The sequence below is a fragment of the Labeo rohita genome, chromosome 8, assembly GCF_022985175.1.
Source record: "Labeo rohita strain BAU-BD-2019 chromosome 8, IGBB_LRoh.1.0, whole genome shotgun sequence".
NCBI lineage: Eukaryota > Metazoa > Chordata > Actinopteri > Cypriniformes > Cyprinidae > Labeo > Labeo rohita.
Window position 1 is genome coordinate 7,271,538 of NC_066876.1, and position 20,804 is coordinate 7,292,341.

Below are 20,804 nucleotides of genomic sequence, written 5' to 3' on the forward strand. Positions count from 1 at the left end.
TTGTGAATCAATCAAATCAGACTGACTTGGCTTGATGTAACAGAATTATCTTTTGTTTCAGGTGGTTCAGCTGACAGCCTTTAAGCCCTCAGGTAAACAACTGTTTTATATGAACCTGTTGAATGTAAGATAATGCGAGTCCACACTGAAGCTCTAGGGGGCGCACTAGTTCTTCACTAACACAGTGTACTGCACTGCACTTTTCAACAAATTATACTATTTTAACCCATCAAAACAGCATGAAAGTATGAAACAGACAATTAAAGTATTCTGCTATTTCTCTTTTTGCTTCACCACAGGCTGTTGAGGGGAAAACTACACTACAATTCTGCATGGACTCGTGACTTATCCTGGGATGACGACGTAGCTCAATCTGCGGAGGAGCACACACTGCCTCCTCCGCAATCCTGCAGGCCGTCTCATTCCCAGAGCTCAGTCTGTGTTGAGTGAGTAAACGTTTTTTGATAAACATGAAACGACTCTTCCAGCAAATGTTCAATGAGACGCTGCTCAGCATGGAGCATTAAGACTTCTCAACATTGTGTATATGTCATCATTTTATAATGTATAGATGTTGTCAGAGGCTCATAGTGCTAAAAATAAACAACGTGAGTATCATCACACCATTAATCGTGACCAGACAACAGAATGAGTTGTTAGTGATTTTCGACTTCGGTTGGGAAGACACAGCCCATCCGTAGAGATTGTACACTCAGTGTTTTGGAGAATCAAAAATCTGGACATTGAAACCTATCAACTGTTTGATCTTTCTAAAGAGATCTATATAATTCGCTATTTAATTTTTTTATAAAAAAAAGTCTTTAGTGCTTAAATAGCAAGTATGTGACGATCTTATCATGACAGCATTTATTTTTAATGTTTTGTTTCTAAATTTATTCATGCTGTAATTCTACTACCCAACTGAAATATCACGAAACTGTAAATAATTATTTTATTGTAATAGGCATTCCCTATTTTTATACAATGCATATAAAATGCAGTATTACTTTTTTACTCTCACTATTAAAACTAATGTTTGTTTTGATGTGGAAACCGTGTAGTCTCTGTAGTCATTTATGAATACTTAATTTTTTTAAGCAATACACTTGATTAGAATAAAAATGAATAGAAAAATAATTGGTTTAAATGGATTTGAAAAGAAGCACTCTCTCTTTATACGCTCACAAAGGTGGCAACATGTGTGAATGTTTTCTGACCTTCCCATAACCTCTTTTTATTGGCGCGCTGAAGAGACACTCAGAGCGGAGCAGCATGTCTGTCTTTAGAAACGGGGCCATTCAAAGTAAGATTGCTTTTAGACCGCCACACACACAGTCCTCGAACAACTGCAACGTGTCGTTTATTTTATTTTATTGCGACCAAATTTTTTCAGTTAAATGGAAAGACAAATAAATGTGTAATCTATGTAAAAAATGTGCTTTAAATAGTTCCATTGATACTGTTAATAACATAATTTCAATAAATACCTTCTTTTGTTTCATTTGATTCATTTTTGGACAGTCCCTTTTGGAATGTTTTTTAAATACCAGCTAAATAAATGTATTTGAAAACAAAGAAATTACAATACTCAAGCACGGGAGCATTAAGATAAAATAACAGAAACTCTTAGACTGCAGTATTCACATTTTGCAATTACCTTCATAGCCTAGAGAATAACATAAACTGAACAGCACGAAGAAGAACACACTATAAAAACGCCTCCGCGTCCACCAATGATTGTCATGCTTAAATGATTTAAAAAGAATACAAATGAAAAAACTCTGTACATTCATCACGTAAGGTAAGAAAGAATTGGCTTTGGAAAACTGTTCGCCGTCCAATTTTGCGCATATGGCTTGAACCCTCGAAACAGTGTCACTTTCACACGGCGGTGGATCTCTTGGCGTGAAGCATTTCTATGAGCAGATTGTTGCACGGCACTTCTCCGCACAAATGCTTGTAGCACAGGAAGTCCTCGGCCTGTGCGCTGAGCGATCGGACCTCAGGCAGCCGCAGTATGAGCTGACTGAAACGGTCCAGACACTGAGGGTACGAGTAGAGCGTGTACTCGAGCAGAGCGCTGTTCACCTGCTCCTGAACGCTCTCCACAAACTGCTGGTTCTCCAAGAGCTTCACATCTGCAGACAAGAGACAAATTGTTATGCATCACGTAGGCTACGTTCACAACGCAAGCCTTAGTGCTCAGATTGTTTTAAATGCGGCCAGTATCAGTAATAAACTTAACCTGCTTCCACATCTTTTTAACCTGAGATTAACAATGAAAGTCAAGACTGTGAAGTTTCAGCTCAACACACCCCACAGATCATTTATTATATCATTTTGAAAATGCCCATTTTGAGTGGAATCAGAAACAGGTTTTTTTTTTTTGTGCGTGTCTCTTTAAATGCAAATGAGCTGCTGCTCCCCACCCCTTTTTCCAAAATATGGCTGTGCCATATTAGCTTGTAACTCAGATACTTTACTAAAAACATCTGTTTGGTTTTGATTATCATGCGATTAAACCATATTAGTTTAAATTTCTGATATGTGACCCTGAACCACAAAACCACTCATATGTGTCAATTTTTTGAAATTGGATTTATCATGTGAAAGCTGGAAAAATAAGCTTTCCAATGATGCGTGGATTTGTTAGGATAGAACAATATTTTGTTGAGATACAACTATTTGAAAATCTGGAATCTGAGGGTGCAAAAATTCCAGAATATTGAGAAAATCACTTTTAAAGTTGTACAAATGAAGTTCTTAGCAATGCATATTACTAATCAAAAATTAAGTTTTGATATAATTATGGTAGGAAATTTACAAAGTATCTTCATGGAACATGATCTTTATTTAATATCCTAATGATTTTTGGCATAAAGAAAAAATCAATAATATTGACCCAGTGTATTTTTGGCTATTGCTACAAATATACCAATGCTACTTAAGACTGGTTTTGTGGTCCGGGGTCACATATATAGTTTTTTGAGTGCACACATCTGAAGCGAACGCACAGAAAGCGGCTGTCACTGGCATGTGAGTACTAAACCAAGTTCTCTTTCATGTCTTATTGCGCTTAAACTGTCAAATACGCACAAGTCTATGTTAAAAAAACACACAAGTTGCAAAAACAGTTGGTTATGTTTGTGAAGGTAAACAGCTGGGAAAGAAATCGCATGTTTATGTTGGATCTGTCAGCAGCGTAATAGTAAATAAATCAGTGAATAAATCAATAAATCCACTGCTCTGTTGTCTCCTCTGAGGCTGGGACTCTAAATAGTTTTCTGTGGTTGACTGTGCAGCCAATGACAGAACAGTTAGCATGCTTTGCTCGAACTTTTGCCATGGCTCAAGGACTCAAAACCGATCCCTGAGGAACACCAGTAGATGTACCTTGTACTTTGACTCGCTGAGACCGATTTGACAGATATGATTCTGTCCAGTTGAGTGTATGTTTCTATGATTATCTAAAAGATAATATAAAACAGCTGCATTCAATGCAAGGTAAATTAATTATTACTCAACTGACAGCTAATTTGCTCTGCAACTAATTTCTCCATAACCTTAGAAACAGTTGGTAGGATACTTATTAACCTATAATTATGGATAGAAAGGGGATCTCCACTTTTACAACAATAGCTGACTTCCAAACACTTGGAAATTTACCCAGAGAAATCAAAAGGTAATAATTTTAGTAGTTCTCATAACGTCCGAATCAGTAACAGGCCTTGTACTAAAAACAGGCTGCACTGTAGTAGCTGGATAAACATATACTCAGGCAAGAAACAATATGTAATTGTATCTATGGAATCAATAAAAAGATGATTACAAAAATTTATACTACTTCGGCTGGATTGTTTATTAACTTTTCATTCATTTTAAGATCTAAATATTTCCTGTCTACATTATGTTGTCCTGTTAGTTTAGGTTTTTTTAACTGGTTCCAAATAATTCTAGGATTGTCTCTTCTTTTCTCTGTTATGATCTCTATTCTCTACCACACAATTCTTTAACATAGTAAATCAATAGCCCCTTTCACACGTACAGTCTTTACTGGTAAATTACAGGTAAATTACTATTAATGTGTAAACAGGACCTTTTTAAAAATATGGGTAAATTTGTTCTGCCAATTTACTGTTATGAGAAGTTGTAACATTACCAGTAAATTACCGGTAATGTGTTCTGTGTGAATCCAGAACAAGATTACCGGTATGAGTACGTAGGAGTTCAGAACACACTGACGTAAAATGTCTACGCTGGGCCAATCATAACTCTGCACAGATGACTCATATACTCCGTGCTGTTTATGGAAGTCAAAGAAATGCTTAAAGTCGTCAAAAATGGCGAAAAGCAGCTTCATGAATGTGAACTGTTAACACAAAAATGAAAACATCAACAAAAACACTGAACACATATACCCCTCTATGTTTACAAACACAACACCAGGAGGCACAGCCGTATAAAGATTGTTTCCGGTTAATGAAATTGCACAATTTATCGGTATTTTGAAATGGATGTTTGAATGGTACTTTGCCGGACTATGTGAACAGCCCATTTTTGTATTTACCGGTAAAGTCGTTCTGGTAATTTTACAGTAATTTACTTTCTTAAAGTGGCTCAATCTATTTTTAAATCAGATTTTTTTGAGCATGACCCCGTTCTTTCATCAAATTTAAAATATCTACATTTATCCATGGGACCATGTTTTTTTTCTTTCTATGACTAAACTGGCAGATAATCTGTAATAATTAGGGCTGTCAGTTTAATTAACTAGTTATGAAAAATAACGCGATTAAAATATGTTAACGCGGTTAACCTGTATTTAATCGTGATTAATCATTCGACAGCCCTAGATTTTATACAACAGTTTAGTGAATAAGTTGATATTTTTTCACAATATTATGTGTTTTGCTCAATTTTGCAGAGAACATATTACCTTTAAAGCCATGGCAGAATTGTTGCACGTCTCTGAGCTAAACAGCGGTGTTCATTTTCTGAATGAATCTGCATTTTGAACGAATCACGTGAACCAATGATTCAAAGAGCGCTGTTTACTTAATTCTTAAATGAATCGTTTGAAATATTTAATGAATGAATGACTCATAAAGGCAAATTTAGTTTCCTGAACAAAAAATACTGAGATGTTTCTCACATCATGTAATTGTAATCAACTGACAGCCCTAGTAATAATATTTTCTAATCTTTTGGTAAAAATCTTTCTCTTGGTCAGCAGCCAATAGCAGATCATGCCATTCTGTCTGTTCAACAGCACCTTTTTGTTTATTCTTTGGAATCACAAAGGCTTCACATTTCTTAGCAAATGAGCTAATAATAAGAGACTATTTACTACTACTTTTTTTTTTTTTAATTACACAAATGTCATTAAATGACTGCATGTTTATAAAATAGACCATAGACGCTGGTCACCCAGCATTTGAAACATTTCTAAAACAGCTCTGACATAAATTGTTGAAATCAAGTGATTTTGGACATTTTACATGCTCTCTGAACCTCTGGTTCAAAACAAATAATTCTCATCGGATGCAAAGTTCACTTTTACATGTTGTTTGAACATTAATGTGTGTTGGCAGTGTATGTACACATCTACCCTATAATTATAAAAATCCATGCAGTGGTTTGTTTGTGAAGGGAATGCGCCTCCCGATCTACATAAATGCGTCTATGTTCATGCGAATCATTAATGATCCAGCTTCACTTACAGCAGAAGTGAGTATAAGGGGTTTTTTTTAAGAATGTTTGCGATCGTCTTTCCTAATAACATGCTAGTTAGCAAGTTTCGTGGCTAAATGCGGCTAAAGTAAACAGGCTCGTCACTCCACAGAGAGAAGAGAGGGGCGGGGCGAGCAGAGCTCATTAACATTTAAAGCAACCTCGACCAGAACAGGATGAATTTTGCAGAGCTGATTTTGGCAAGGTAAAAAGGTGTTGTTTTACACTACCATTGAGAATTTTTAACCAAAGTATATAATAGACTTTTCATTAAGACCCTAAAGAACCATATCAACTTGTGGAAAATGGGCATCCGATGACCCCTTTAAGTGATCCAAAGCTTTCTAAGCAGTGTTTCGAGAATGCCTACTACCATCGCTATAATCATATTCCCTCCACTGACTACCAACATGGCCGTCTTACGTATTAAATGAGTGACAAATGTGCAGTCTTTGAAGTGACTCCCAGCAGCACAGAATTGACTAATTTTAATCTAAAGTGGTGAAAAAGTTGTCCACACTTCATATGGGTCATGCTGTTATGAAAACACAAATCTGAGTCACATTTGAGAGGAAAAAACAGATTTGGGCAGTCTGAAAATAGCCATATAGTCCCAGTAGAGATGTGTGTGCGTGCTTTGTGTGTATGTGTGTTTGGGCGACAATAGCCTGACCCATTAATGGAGCACTTTAAAGCATTAGCAGAGCTCATCAGAAGAGCCATTCACACAGTAATTAAAATGTTGAATAATCTTTTCAGTACATTTGAAGGACACAAATTACTCAATAAAGCTGCTTCCATTTAGGCAAAGAATGAAAAAAAATCAATGTGACAGAGTGAGAGGAGATGATAAATTCTTTCGCTTTCACATCCAGTTTTCTCCTTTCAGCTGTTTGTTTATTGTGCCTAATCAAATTGAAATTGGACATTTCTAGGAAAAGGTCTGTTGCTAGGTACAAGTTATAGAGTTAGAGGTGCTGTATTTATTTCATACATTTGCTGCTTACTGTATTTATGCTGTGCTGTATTTAGGATATAATGATTACATATAGTGCCTCCAAAATCAAAAAATATTGAAAATATTGTAAAATGTGCTTAAATAAAAAAGAGGAGACCGAGGCTAGTTTTCATATAAGATCTCTGTAACTAGAAGGTCAAATGAAACAAATGTTTGGTCAAAAGAGTAACTAAATAATTGAAAGAAAAACAATTGTGGAATGCTTTAAGGTCTATAATTATGCACAATTTCTCATTAAAACATAAACCTACTTTATATTCAGTGGAATAAAATGTCTAACAACATTTTAGAGTGTTTTACAATATGTAACCACAATTGTTTTTGGCTTTATATTTCCCACAACCCTTTGTGTTTTGCTTAATTTTTGATCAGTTAAACTTTGTCACTCTGTAGACTGTTATTGTGTCTCTGTATGTATTAAAAGTATGTAGAGGAGCATGTGAATCAGGTTGCATTCGTACTCACTGGGGTTGAAGAGGATGAGGAACTTCAGACAGGCCATCTCTCTTCTGTCCACCTGCAGCAACTGCAGTCTCCTGGCCAACTCCTGTCCTCTCTGCACCATACTGGCCAGAGGAGGTCCCGCGTCAGACACCGCAGACAGATCAACCTACAGCACACAGCACCTTCACTGCACTCTTTCTGCTAACACGTTCTGCTTTTCTACAAACAATTAAGCTTTTACGTAGTGACATTGTTACACCTTGATGATGGTTGCAAACGCTCACCTCCTGTCCTGTAATGAGTAGCAGACTGTTGTCTCTCCCATGATGCACCTGTCTGCAGATATGATCGAGAAGCAGCAGCTCACTCCAGCAGTTATGCAGCAATCGCATCTGATCTCCTACCTAAAACACGAGAAATTAAGACTTATGTATAGTATGATACTATATATCAGCATTTTCTTTGAGGAGGCAAGGGAGGCATTGCCCCCTCAAAATATTGGATAAGATAAACATTTGTAGTACAACAATAAAACCACACCAATATTACAAAATATATAATTAAAAGTGTATATATCGCTCGTTTTTCTAAAGATACATTGTCCAACAGTGACACCTGCAGGTAAAGTTACAGCAGGAGTTTGCGTCTCTCTCACCTCCCCTGAGCCCATTGAGTTTTATCAGACACCCTAAAGCGTGCAGTGGGTTTAGTGGGGGGTAATTGAGAATGAATTGGGGGAAGTCACGTGAGAGCAGGCAGTGCCTACATCGCAATATGATTGGATATGACTGGTTAGGATCAGCTGTGATTGGTTCATGAGATAAATCCCACCTCTTTGTGCGTATTCTGCGTTTGCGAATCAGTCTGAATGAACAGTACAATGGCGTTAATGGGAAGATAAACCTTAAAAATAAGTAAAGAACACACACTTAGATATAACCACTCTTTTACGTCAAAATAAGACTTGAAGTGGCATGAAAACATGGTCTGTGGGAGTTTTTAGTGAGTAATCACCAGCTTGGGGAAATTTAAAGTTAATCTCTGTGTCTGTGATATTTGCCGAGCTTTAATGACTCATCATCCAAAAAATTCAAAAATAGTTAAAAGTTAGCTATTATAAAGAATATCTGAACGTAAGTTCACAAATAAAATATATTGTTTAAATTGTTACTTCCTTGAGCTATTTATTTGGAATAAATATAAAATACTTAGAACACTAACTTAATGAGATTAGAAAATGTGACTGGGACATTCAGTGTCACATGATTCTTTAGAATTCATTCTCATATCCTGATTTGCTGCTCAAAAAAAAAAAAAAAAAAAAAAAAAACTATGTTGAAAACAGCCAAGTAGAATTCTTTCAAGTTTCTTTGATGAATAAAACGTTTAGAAGAACAGCATTTATCTGAACAAAAAGCTTTTGTAACATTATGCACTATACCATTCAAAAGCTTGGAGTCAGTATAATTTTTTTTTTAATAATTTGTTTAGCAAGGATGCTTTAAATTGATCAAAAGAGATGACAAAGACATTTAAAATGTTACAAAAGATTTCTATTTTCACATAAATGCTGTTCTTCTGAACTTTATATTTATCAAAGATGAATGAAAACTTCTACTTAGCTGTTTTCAACCCAAGTTTGTTTGTTTTTGGTTTTTGAGCGGCAAATCAGAATATTAGAATGATTTCTGAAGGATCATGTGACTGGAGTAATGATGCTAAAAATTCAGCTTTGAAATCACAGGAATAAATTACATTTGAAAATATATTCAAATTGAAAACAGTTATTTTAAATAGTAAAAATATTTCATAATTCTACTGTTTTTGCTGTACCTTGGATCAAATAAATGCAGGCTTAGTGAGCAGAAGAGACTTCTTTAAGAAACATTAAAAATCTTCAAAACTGTTCAAAAAGTTTTGACTGGTGAGGATAAAAATTCCTACCGAATTAAACCGAATATATAAAATGTGAAAACATTAATAATGCTATAACAGTATTAAAAAAACCCTAAAATAACACTGAATGTGGTCCAATGTTGTTTTGGACCTCTTTGACAAAAATATTTGAACACAAAATAAGATATTTTGAAAAAGTGTTTCTGTCTATACTGTCTATAAGTCAAGAAGTTCAAACCATCAATGGAAACCTTTGACTTTCATAATAGGAACAAAAAACAGAGATATGTTTCAAAAGATCTTATTTTGTGCTCCACTGGAGAAAGAAAGTCAAGTTTGTAATGACATGAGGATTGTAAATAGAGTCGAGTGAATGGTTTAGTTTTGGTTTTATTGAGAGAAAGCCTGGCTTCCATAAAAGCTTCAGAAACTGCATAGAGACTATATCAAATAGCTGCGAATTAGAAATCGATGACTTTGTGAAAAGCAAAAAAAGATTTAAAAATACATATAACCACAAATGTTTCAAACCCTTGTCATCAATTCAATAAAAAGTATAAATAGATGTGAGATATTCAGGTGGTTTTACTCAAATCATTATACACGGCACAAGCTCAAGCACATCACCTCTGACTCCAGAGCCCAAAGAAATACAACCCTTGCATAGAGATGAACAACTAAGGGGATAGAGATCATAAAACGAGGGAATGAGAGTCCTTGTGACGATCACACATCGAAAGCGCTGTATTTACGAGCGCTAGACGATGACCTCTCGCACCTTCACCTCTCGTCCTTCATCAGCCTTTCCATCTCCGTCCATGTTTTCCTCCCCCACTAATACACCATACAGTACGCTGCATTTTGAAGGCCACGTTGTGTCAGTATTTTGACGCACAGTGGGCGGCGGTAAGAAACGTAGCGCTACATATATCAACTGCAGCCCAGACACAATTACTCAAACCGTATATCCACATCTAATCCACAGCCTCGAGCCCCGGAAACTTGACCTCTCTCGCGTTTGCGGATACGCAGTGTCAGACTTATCATTCACAAACCCTCCCTAGCATGTACACAAACAGTTTAACAAAGGCCTTTTCAATCCAAATGCACATTTTCTACATCGCACGATACCTTTCAGTAGGCAGGAACAACTATGTGGCTGCGATTCCTGAACTATTGCTGTGCGGAATGTAATTAAGTGTTTCTGAAAGCGTTGTGTCTGCAGGAGTCAGTCGCTGGCATGCGTTTTCAAACTCTGACACATTTTATGCTCGCAATCGCAGAACGTCAGTTGCCATGGCTGCAGAATGGAATGAACTGTACGAAAAATATGCGACGGTCATGCAGGTGTGAGTGTGCAAAAACAAAGTTTGAAATTCTACATTATTTGCTTGAATTCATTGAAACATGCCGTCATTTATCGACCGAACGCTCTGTCTAATATGAGCTGAGACCCATGATTAAGAGGTAAGAGCTTTGAGAGGGCAAATTCTGTGTATGTCAACAGTGTATCTGTTTCAGAATTACAGAAACAACACATCTTTTGTGATTCACAACACTCCCTGATGTGAACAGTGTCCAAACTAGAGATACCAAACTCACATCTGATGCCTTTTTGCCAAAATTCCTGTTAACATCCATTCAAAACTTTTGGAAACCGAGCAAGAATTCCGACTTTGACGCATATCAGTGATGCTACCACTAAAATCTAAACATTAAAATGTAATCTTACTTTTAAAGCTGCTTGACAAACATGCTACAACAGTATCTGAATGCCTTGGCGTCCCTAAATGTTATCTTTCGGTAAGATATGTGGTTTGGCGACAAAATAGCAGACAAAACACTCCAGATGATCAGAAAAGTGTCCGCATGTATAAACACACACACACACATGCACTTTGTCTTATCTTAATAGCTGTACCTTTAGTTCCTTGAAGAAGACACAGCTTCTTGCCCACTCGACTATTGAGAATAATGTCTGGTCCGCCATGACACACAACAGGCTGAACGGCCGTGGTTTGTCCAGTTTCCCCTTGCCACTTTGCTCCTGGTGAAGGTATGCACAGATCTTCGCTTTCACCTGCAAACGTGAAGTAAATTGACAATGTGTAAAAATGGTTTGTGATATTCAGTGTTGAGGAGTAACTAGTTACATGCAACAAAGTTACGTAATTTAATTACAAAATAAATAACTGTAATCTGTTACAGTTACTAGGAAAAAAAGTGTTATTAAATTACAGTTACTTATGAAAATGTTAAAGGAGAAGTCACTTCCAGAACAACAATTTACAAATAATGTACTCACCCCCTTGTCATCCAAGATGTTCATGTCTTTCTTTCTTCAGTTGTAAAGAAATTATGTTTTTTGAGGGAGACATTTCAGGATTTTTCACCATATAAAGGACTTCTATGGTGCCCCGAGTTTGAACTTCCAAAATGCAGTTTAAATGCAGCTTCAAACAATCTTAAATGTGGTTGTAAACAATCCCAGTTGAGGAAGAAGGGTCTTATCTAGCAAAACGATCGGTTATTTTAATAAAAATAATACAATTTATATACTTTTTAATGCCAAACGCTCGTCTTTTCTTACTCTGCTCATCTGTGTTTTCTGGTTCATGACAGTTATGGTATGTCGAAAAACTCCCATCTCATGTTCTCCCTCAACATTAAAAACATCCTATATCACTGTTTTACCTTTTTTTGTTAAGAGTGTTTGATCTTCTTTTGCATGTTCACTTTGCAAAGACTGGGTCAGTACTTCTGCAAAGATGTAGGATGATTTTGAAATGATTTTTGAAATTCACTCTTAAAAATAAAGGTGCTTTGAAAGGTTCTTCATAGCGATGCCATAGAAGAACCATTTTTGGTTCCACAAAGAACTATTCAGTCAAAGGTTCTTTGAAGAACCAGCTCTTTCTTACCTTTTTATAATCTGAGGAACCTTCTTTCACCACAAAGAACGTTTTGTGAAACAGAAAGGTTCTTCAGATGTTAAAGGGTTCTATAAAGAACCATTTAGACAAAAAAGGTTCTTCTACGGTATTGTGAAGCACCTTTATTTTTAAGAGTGTTGAGGGAGAAAATATGATTGGACTTTTTTTCGACATATCCTAACTGTACTGAGTCAGAATACACAGAGTTCAGGCAAAGCAAGATGAGCATTTGAGATTTAAAATTATTGAAATTGTATTTTTTAAATGAAAATAACCAATCGTTTCGCTAGATAAGACTCTTCTTCCTTGGCTGGGATCCTTTACAGCCGCATTTGGGATCGTCTGAAGCTGCATTTAAACTGCATTTTGGAAGTTCAAAATCAGGGCACCATATCAGTCCGTTATATGGAGAAAATTCCTGAAATGTTTTCCTCAAAAAACATAATTTCTTTATGACTGAAGAAAGAAAGACAAACATCTTGGATGACAAGGGGGTGAGTACATTATCTGTAAATTATTGTTCTGGAAACGAACTACTCCTTTAATTCAAGTGATGAAGGACTTTAAGAAGTCTGACAGTAATCAGTGTTGAGTACTACTGTAAGGTTAAACTTGCTTTAAATGTTTGAAAATGAATAATGAGAAGTTTAGAAAAGTAATCAAATGTAATCAGTTATATTACTTTAATGAAGTAATTGAAATAGTTACACTACTTATTACATTTCAAATAGGGTTACTTGTAATCTGTAACTTTACAGATTTGGAAATTACATTTCCAAAGTAAACTTCTCAACACTAATGATATTAAACATCTTTGATATGTTTTTAACTTAAATATTTATTCATTAAAAAGTATAAAGTGTGTCTTTTTTTACAATGAGATTATTTAACAAGAAATAAATGTTGTGTACCGTAGAGGTGACTATTGTTTAGTAACACAAAATATTAAAGAAAAAATTAATACGTACAATTAACACTTAACAATTAAATATTATTAACACTTACAACTTTTGATTTTAACATTGTATTAGTAAATGTTTAAATTAACGGTAACACATTTACAATAAGGTTTCATTTGTTAACATTGGTTAATGTATTAACTAACATGAAGGTACAATGAAAAATTCATTTATTACAATATTTATTAATCTTTGTTAATGTTAGCTAATAGAAATACAGTCATTCATTGTTAGTTCATGTTAGTTCACAGCACAATAACTAATGTTAACAAACACAGCTTGTGATATTAATAATGGATTAGTAAATGCTGAAATTACTATTAACTAAGTATTGTTAATTTTTAGTTCATGTTAACTAATGTAGCTAACTAATGAAGCTTATTGTAAAGTGTTTTTTTTTTTTTTTTAATGTTTAAAATATCTTTATTTTACTTTATATTTTGCATTCAGAAGAAAATCATACAGGCTTGTAAAGACTTTACTCTTTGTAAACTTTGTAAAAACACAGTATTTGAAATACTGTTCAATCAATGCTAGATTCTTTCATGTCTAAAAAAAGTGATTTTTCAGTTAAACAAAAATATGAAAAAATCAATGAAAAAATCAATCTGAAAAAAAAAATGTCAAAAGTCATTTGCATGGGTTAAATAAAGTAGATTTCCCACTTCTTATAGTGTGATCTGATTCATTTCTATCTCCAGATGATTTAACTCATACCTGCTCCTCATCTGGATCACAGTTGACCAGCTCTAGCACCAGTGGGGGCAAACCAGGGTTCATGGGGCTGGTGTGTGGGGATGCAGGCATGCAGCCGTCAGGGTACGGGTACCCTAGTGATGAGTCTGGTGAGCTGGAGTACACGTCTGGGTATTCGGCTTTGATCGATCTGCTCGGTAAGGAGGGAGCAGTGTATTGATACTGAGCCGGGAATGAACCATAGCTCTGCAGCGCTACGCCCAGAGCCGGGGGACAGAGAGGCGGGCAGTCGTACTCCGGAGAGGACAGGGAAGGGGGATGGAGACCTGAGAGCGATCCGGGAAGCGGGTACTCAGTCTGGGTGCCGGACAGTAGGGATGGGTTGGCCTCTATTTTAAAGCCACTGGCTCTGATTAAAGCTCTCTTCTGTTGTTTCAAGGCACGGTCCCGCTTGTACATGGGGCCGAACTTGTTCCTTCCCCCTCTCATTCGATCTGCACGGACAGCTGGGAAAGAGGGCGAGAGTGTGAAAGGATGCAAGATGCATATCAAGCTTATCAATTATTATTTACATTTTGCAGATGTGCTGTTTGCCTGATACAATTTGGCAGTGAAAGCCTATTTTCGGAGCACAGTGGATGAAAAGCCAAATAAAGCAAGGAATGCTTGGCACGGTTTTGCTGTAAGTCAGGGCAAAAGCAAATGGATATTTCTCTTCATATGGACATTTTCCGGGCTGGTTTTTGTGAACTCTCAACATGAGTCCGCAAGTCTTATCAGCGCGAGAGGAATGTGTCACAGGCGCGCGCGGAAACAGGTGCTTCTCTGCACTCGGCCTGGGAATCACGCGCACCGAGAGAAAAATAAAAGACTGACAAGGATATTTTCCATCCCAGAAACTTTCAAATAAAATAAATAATTAATTTTAAAAAATAATAATAATTTATTAATAAACGATTTGAATACGCTTGCTATTTTCATGAAATATTATGAAAATATTAAAACATTAAAACATATTTTTAACAAGATTTTAACTGATATAGATATGCATGTTGCCAAAACTGTCAAAACACACGGTTTTTATTACTTTTAAGTTAATCAGGAATAATTTAGATATCTTTTAAAGTCCATAATGATTGTCATTATGACATAAATTTTTAAAAAATAATTGTAATTAAATCATGATAAAATTTTGGTTTTAATGTTTTTCTCTTTATTCCAGATATATTTTATAATTTACTAGCATGTCTTTAATGAAGAGCAATGTTTAGCCTTGAGTCAAAATATAGCTTACACACATATAATACATGATTTAATATCACGTAATAAGCATTATATTATTTCAGGTTCAACTGTTTAAGACAAAAGCAATATATTCAGGGCATTCAAAGTGGCTTTTTAAATGACAAGACATCTTATTTGATCTGGCTGTTTTACAACAAAAGTTTTCCTGTTTTATCCACATGTACGTTTTCAAACAAGAAGCACGGCTCACCCTCGAGTCTCATGCCGACGCTGAGGCACTTCTGGAAGCGACAGAAGGGGCATCTCTTCCTCTGGGTTTTGTCAATGCCACAGTCCTGGTTCTGTGTGCATGTGTATCTCTTGTTATTCTGAACCGTCCTCTTGAAAAACCCCTGTCATTGTAATGCATACAATAACAATTACAGTAATGCATACAATAACAGTTATTCTGTCAGCCTCTGTCAACTGTTAAAAATAAAAACAGTAATATCGCCTGTAATCATATGGGGCTGTTCTAAATTAACAGACCATCTGAGAAATAAGAGTTTTGGCTTTCTTGCATGCAGTATGTATTTGCATACATGATGAAACCAAAAAGATACTGGGTTATACACTTTATTTTAAAGTGTCTTTGCTAAATTGCAATTATACATTTAAGTACTAAGTAATATTAACAACACGTGCTTAAGGTTTGGTTAAGTGTTATTTGTATGCATTTACTCATATTACCAAGTATATGTAACATGAGTAACCAGGACACTGTAAAATAACGCGTTACCAAATGCTGTTATTACTTAATAATTACTAAATAATAACACATAAATGACTAAATATATTTAATTCATAACATTAACAAAGACTGTTACACAGTAATGATTTTAGCTACATCATGGAACTCTTTACTGTTCATGAACTCGTTGGTTTATAATTATTAGGCGTTTCCGAAACATTTACGATAAATAAGCGCGAGTTCGTAACAAAAGAGAAACTGGCTCGTACCTTACAGCTTTCGCAGGTAAGAAGGCCGTAATGATATCCGGACACTTTATCTCCACACACCGGACACAACTCCTCCAGCTCCTCATCTGCTGTGAAGTCCATCACCCTCACAGATGCGTCTGTGACTGAGGCAACAAATCATGTGCTTCTGTTAGAGATCCTATAATCGTTTGCAAAAAAATGTTTCTTTTACAAATCTCTATTTTAACAATTATTATTGAAAAATTAACTAAAAATAAATGATTATTCTCTTTTTAAGACTTGTGGATGTGCATTATGACCACAGTATAACGTTTTGACGATTTAAACATCACATCAATTCCACAAGACAACTTTATCACATAAAGTAAAGCATGCACTTTAAAATACCTTAGCGCAGCCTATTAGAACAGTGATCAAATAAAACGACGATTAAAGAATGTTAATAGAATCAATAGAATGTTAGTAGAAAACAATATTAGAGATCTAGAGCTCTCGGTGCATCTGTTTTGTCGTGTATCTGGACACGCAGAGGAAAAGATGGATTTGATCATATTGACTCCTGTCATGCCTCCTATATGGACGTGACCACCCACCCAACGACTGACTCCCACGCCCACTTCACCACACACACAAACACACACACCAAGAGCTGAATAAGATGTTTAGTTCACTAATTTTATACTAAAACAACTGAGCGGGGCGTTATTATAATTCAAATAACAATAATTATTTTTTTATTCTCCCTACTTCTATTATACATTTATTAATAATAGTTATAATCTATTGATTCATTAATTAATATTTACGATGAATACTAATGAACATTCTTATATGGAAATTAAACAGTCTAAATTGTTGAATTAATACATGTAGTGGAATTAATCATTATTTACTTTGTTATCGAATTAGTTTTCTTAATGTTTTGGGTAACTTGACAGACTACATAAAAAACACTTGTTGCTTTGAGTTTAAGCACTTAAGTATATTTAAATAATGACAACATTTCAATATTAAACGGATGCAAAAAGCTACACTCGATAAACGCTTGTTACACAGATTCTAATGGAAGGGATAAATGGAAGATTTGTTTTCGATGTTATTTAATGGTTATTTAACCACATTTTAACTAACCGTAATGCATAAATGAATGGTAGGCTTATATATTTTATATCCCATGTTTAAATGAACATGTATATCAAATGAACCACATTCTAGGCTAAATTCACAGACAGAACAACCTTTTAAATAATGTATTTTAATCTTACGTTCACATTTTAGAGAAATGCTGTGAGCTGCAGGTGCGCCGTTCAAAACAATTTTATTTTATAGAAGAGACGCTTAGATATTTCTTTCATTTTTGTCCACATCATATTGGTTGTGCTTCACAGCGTGGGAACTGAAACTTAAAATGCTTGACAAGTAGTAATGAGGCAAACCGAAGCGCATTTCGATCAGACTCGCTTCAGAATTATTGTTTTCCAGACTTAATGCAGAGACTTACCATTAATCTGCGCGTCCAGCATGTGTGAGTCGCTTCAAACGCGCGTCTTTATCATTCAGCTAAAGGTCCGTCCAGTCCTTCAGAAAGTTCAGGAGCGAATCTAACAGGTCTGAGGTCTTCCTCGGTGTCTGAACGTCTTCCTCCGCACCGGATCAGAGTGTTGAGGAGGTCTTCATTGGATAGTGCGCGCTCATGTGACAGCTCTCGTGAAGATGATGCGCGCAAGTCGTTACAGCCGAGCGGCATTTTATTATCAGACCAGCCAAAAAAAAAAAAAAAAAAAGGTTTGGCCATTCACGCAATTACTGATTGGTACTTTAACAAGTATCCAAATATTATGCAAAAACAAAAGTGTTTACATTGTTATTCTGTACATAGTTGTTTTTATTATGATAGTCTCTCTCGCTTCGTTGTTTTAAAATAAGTTTATTTTTATCCCAATCATACTGGCTAAAGATTACCTCATAAATTAGCTGATATTATTATGTTGGCATCTCGTTAAGGTTGCCCTCTATACACAAAGACTTAAAACAGTTACAGCCTTCTTTCTCTGAGATATGCAAAAAGAAATGTAAGAGTCAATGACAAAGTCTGAATTTCTAAAGTTATTCAAAAATCTTCCGTCCGCGTCTTTTAACAAAGATAAATAAAATGTTATTAATATTAAAATACATAGAAAAAAAAAAACAGAAGTCGATTAATAGACACAGTTATCGTTAGATTTATGTAGGCTATTCATTGTGAAAAGGCACGCTTTGTTCAGGTGAAATGGAGCGAACTTTAAAAACTTCATGTGTCTCAAAAGTATGATTTACCTTGAGAACTTCTTTGAAAATAAGGATTGTATGAAAACGAAAGGAAAATATTTAAGTACTTTTCCCTAGCGGTTACAACACTTAACATTTTGGAGTCATTAAATCCAATGCTTGCACGAAACAGTATCAATGCGTTCCACAAACCAACTTGATTACAAAGATTACATTTCTATGCGCTTTGAAAAGGATTTGTAAAATATTTCTCCTTTTATCATCTCAGATGTCCTTTATTTGTCACAGACCCATCATATCCATGAGTGGACCAAATGAATTGCTCTCAGGAGAATAGATCTAATGTATATATATATATATATATATATATATATATATATATATATATATATATATGTCTGTCGCGATGTAGGCCTACTCTCACATGCAAGCATATTATTTTATGTTAGGCTACATGATTATTCATAATGCAAAATAAAAGATTTATAGCCTATTTAACATCAAGGCTGACTGAATGGAGCTCACTAAAGAAGATTAATCTAACAAGGCCCTATAGAGTCAAATCTATAGTCTAAATTGTGTTAGTTGTATAGTGAAGTGGCCGTAGCGTTTGACTGTGTCGCGGTGAGAGACGTGATAGTGTATCAGTTACCGCTGTCAAGGTTAGCAGTGTTATGCCGGGCTGCTGTGGCTGCACGACTCGGGTTTGGCGTTCTGTTCCTGATATGAAGCGCTTCACCGCGATGCTTTGACTCCGGGGAGACTATTTTTGCTTGGCGAGCATTCCTCCGTCTTCTGCTAAAACATCAATGTCTGATAGTGAATGAACACAATGAGGACGAGAAGCCACATCTCGTGCTTTGCATGGAAATAAAATGCTGATTTGGCGAGCGGTGGAAGCGAAGGGATATTGGTAACCCTTGTGAAAAAGAAGTGCGCTTAACTGTATTGAATGTGCACTTGTAGTGCAGGCTACTTCACGGAATGAAAGTATATTTAAACAAAATAAATAAATAAAACTGTACTTGCAGATAATACATTTTTGATGAAATAAAAGGCACTTAGGTGTAGGCTACTTACAGAGAACACGCTTTCATGACTGTTTCTTCACATATAATTGCACTTTAAAAAGTGCATTTTGTAATACTGTCAAAATGTAAAAAGTTTTAAATAATGATGTTTTAATAATCTTTTGTTTATTATGTTGACTAAGCACATGTAAAGTACTTGACTGTCGTTTTAACTTAAGTGTGTTGTTCAATACTACATTTAAAACAAATACATTATAAATAAACTGCGACTTCATCGTTGCAAATGTAAATTACAAGTAGACTATATTGAAATACATGGCATATGTTTCAATAGAAATGACAAAAATATATTTAAATTTACAATAAATGCTTGTAAGTGCATTCGGCACACATTAATCATATTTCTAAGACAACAGAAGCGATTTTGAAATTACATACACTACCAGTTAAAAGTTTTTGAAAAGATTTTTTAATGTTTTAAAGAAGTCTCTTCTGCTCACCAAGCCTGCATTTATTTGATCCAAAATGCAGCAGTAATATTGTGAAATATTTGTACTATTTAAAATAACTGCTTTCTATCTGAATATATTTTAAAATGTAATTTATTCCTGTGATCAAAGCTACATTTTCAGCATCATTACTCCAGTCTTCAAGGTCACATGATCCTTCAGAAATCAGTCTAATGTGCTGATTTGCTGTTCAAGAAACATTATTATTATTATTATCAATATTTTAAATAGCTGAGTACATTTTTTCATGAATAGAAAGATCCAAAGATCAGCATTAGGAGAAAATATAGAAATTAAAATAGAAATAAAAATACTTTTATTTAGTAAGGATGCTTTAAATTGATTAAAAGTGATGATAAAGACATTTATAATGTTTCAGTGGACTTCTGTTTCAGATAAATTCTGTTCTTCTGAACTTTCTATTCCTCAAGAAACCTGAAAAATTCTAATCAGCTGCTTTTAACATAAAAATAAATGTTTTTTGAGCAGCAAATCAGAATATTAGAATGATTTCTGAAGAATCGTGAGACTGGGGTAATGATGCTAAAAATTCAGCTTTGAAATCACAAGAATAAATTACATTTTAAAATATATTCAAATAGAAAACAGTTATTTTAAACAGTAAAAATATTTCAAAATTTTACTGTTTTTGCTGTACTTTGGATCAAATAAATGTCTGTCATCATTTACTCACAAACCAAGTTGTTCCAAACAGGTATGAGCTTCTTCCTTCTGCTGAACACAAAAGAAGATATTTTGAATGATGTTAATAACCAAGCAGATGATGGTAGCCATTGGCTTCCATATATTTGATCTCTTTAACTACCCTTGAAGTCAAAACGGTACTATTAAGTTCAGTTAATTGCATTTAATATAGAGCTAAAATTATACTATAATATGTTTTCATTTAATTGCAAATATAAATAATCACATATATATATATAAATATCAGATCAAGTAGCATGCACAAACAAACAACTAGAAATAACTTGACTTTTCTGAGCTATTTCCCCAAGGACTTTTATTTAATTGATCCCAAGATGGTTTTATTAGATGTCAGTTTCACTCAAGTTCACACAGGTGTCCTATCAGAG

At 35.0% G+C, this 20,804-nt stretch overlaps 2 protein-coding genes across 5 annotated transcripts in view; one reads left to right on the forward strand and one right to left on the reverse strand.

Annotated features, from left to right (window-relative positions):
- The window catches only part of adgrd2 (adhesion G protein-coupled receptor D2), a 34,283-nt gene extending 33,288 nt beyond the window's left edge, over positions 1–995 (forward strand). Inside the window, exons 25-26 of the mRNA XM_051116614.1 lie at positions 62–92; positions 300–995. Coding sequence (XP_050972571.1) covers positions 62–92; positions 300–307 — 39 coding nt within the window. The 3' untranslated portion in view covers positions 308–995. The remainder of the gene's footprint in view (positions 1–61; positions 93–299) is intronic.
- A 71-nt stretch (positions 996–1,066) lies between these two features.
- On the reverse strand, positions 1,067–17,609 carry nr5a1a (nuclear receptor subfamily 5, group A, member 1a). 4 transcript variants are annotated; one of them, XM_051116637.1, is made up of 8 exons: positions 17,404–17,609; positions 15,921–16,045; positions 15,172–15,313; positions 13,698–14,182; positions 11,010–11,168; positions 7,477–7,596; positions 7,214–7,358; positions 1,067–2,138 (listed from the first exon to the last, which is right to left on the reverse strand). In XM_051116637.1, exons 1-8 carry the CDS (start codon positions 17,423–17,425, stop codon positions 1,882–1,884), a joined length of 1,455 nt encoding a protein of 484 aa, XP_050972594.1. In that variant the 5' UTR covers positions 17,426–17,609; the 3' UTR covers positions 1,067–1,881. The 4 variants fall into 4 exon arrangements, with proteins under 4 accessions (XP_050972594.1, XP_050972595.1, XP_050972597.1 ...); XM_051116638.1 differs by having other exon boundaries at positions 15,921–16,080; XM_051116640.1 differs by lacking the exon at positions 17,404–17,609 and adding an exon at positions 16,290–16,422 and having other exon boundaries at positions 15,921–16,080.
- Between the last annotated feature and the right edge of the window lie 3,195 nt (positions 17,610–20,804).

Excerpts from the sequence above, each read along its gene's own strand:
- nr5a1a (XM_051116637.1), bottom strand. The coding sequence starts at position 17,425 with ATGCTGGACGCGCAGATTAATG. Across the intron at positions 16,046-17,403 it reads GCTGGACGCGCAGATTAATG|TCACAGACGCATCTGTGAGG; the intron begins GTAAGTCTCTGC and ends TTGTTGCCTCAG. Across the intron at positions 7,359-7,476 it reads TACTCATTACAGGACAGGAG|GTTGATCTGTCTGCGGTGTC; the intron begins GTGAGCGTTTGC and ends TGTGTGCTGTAG.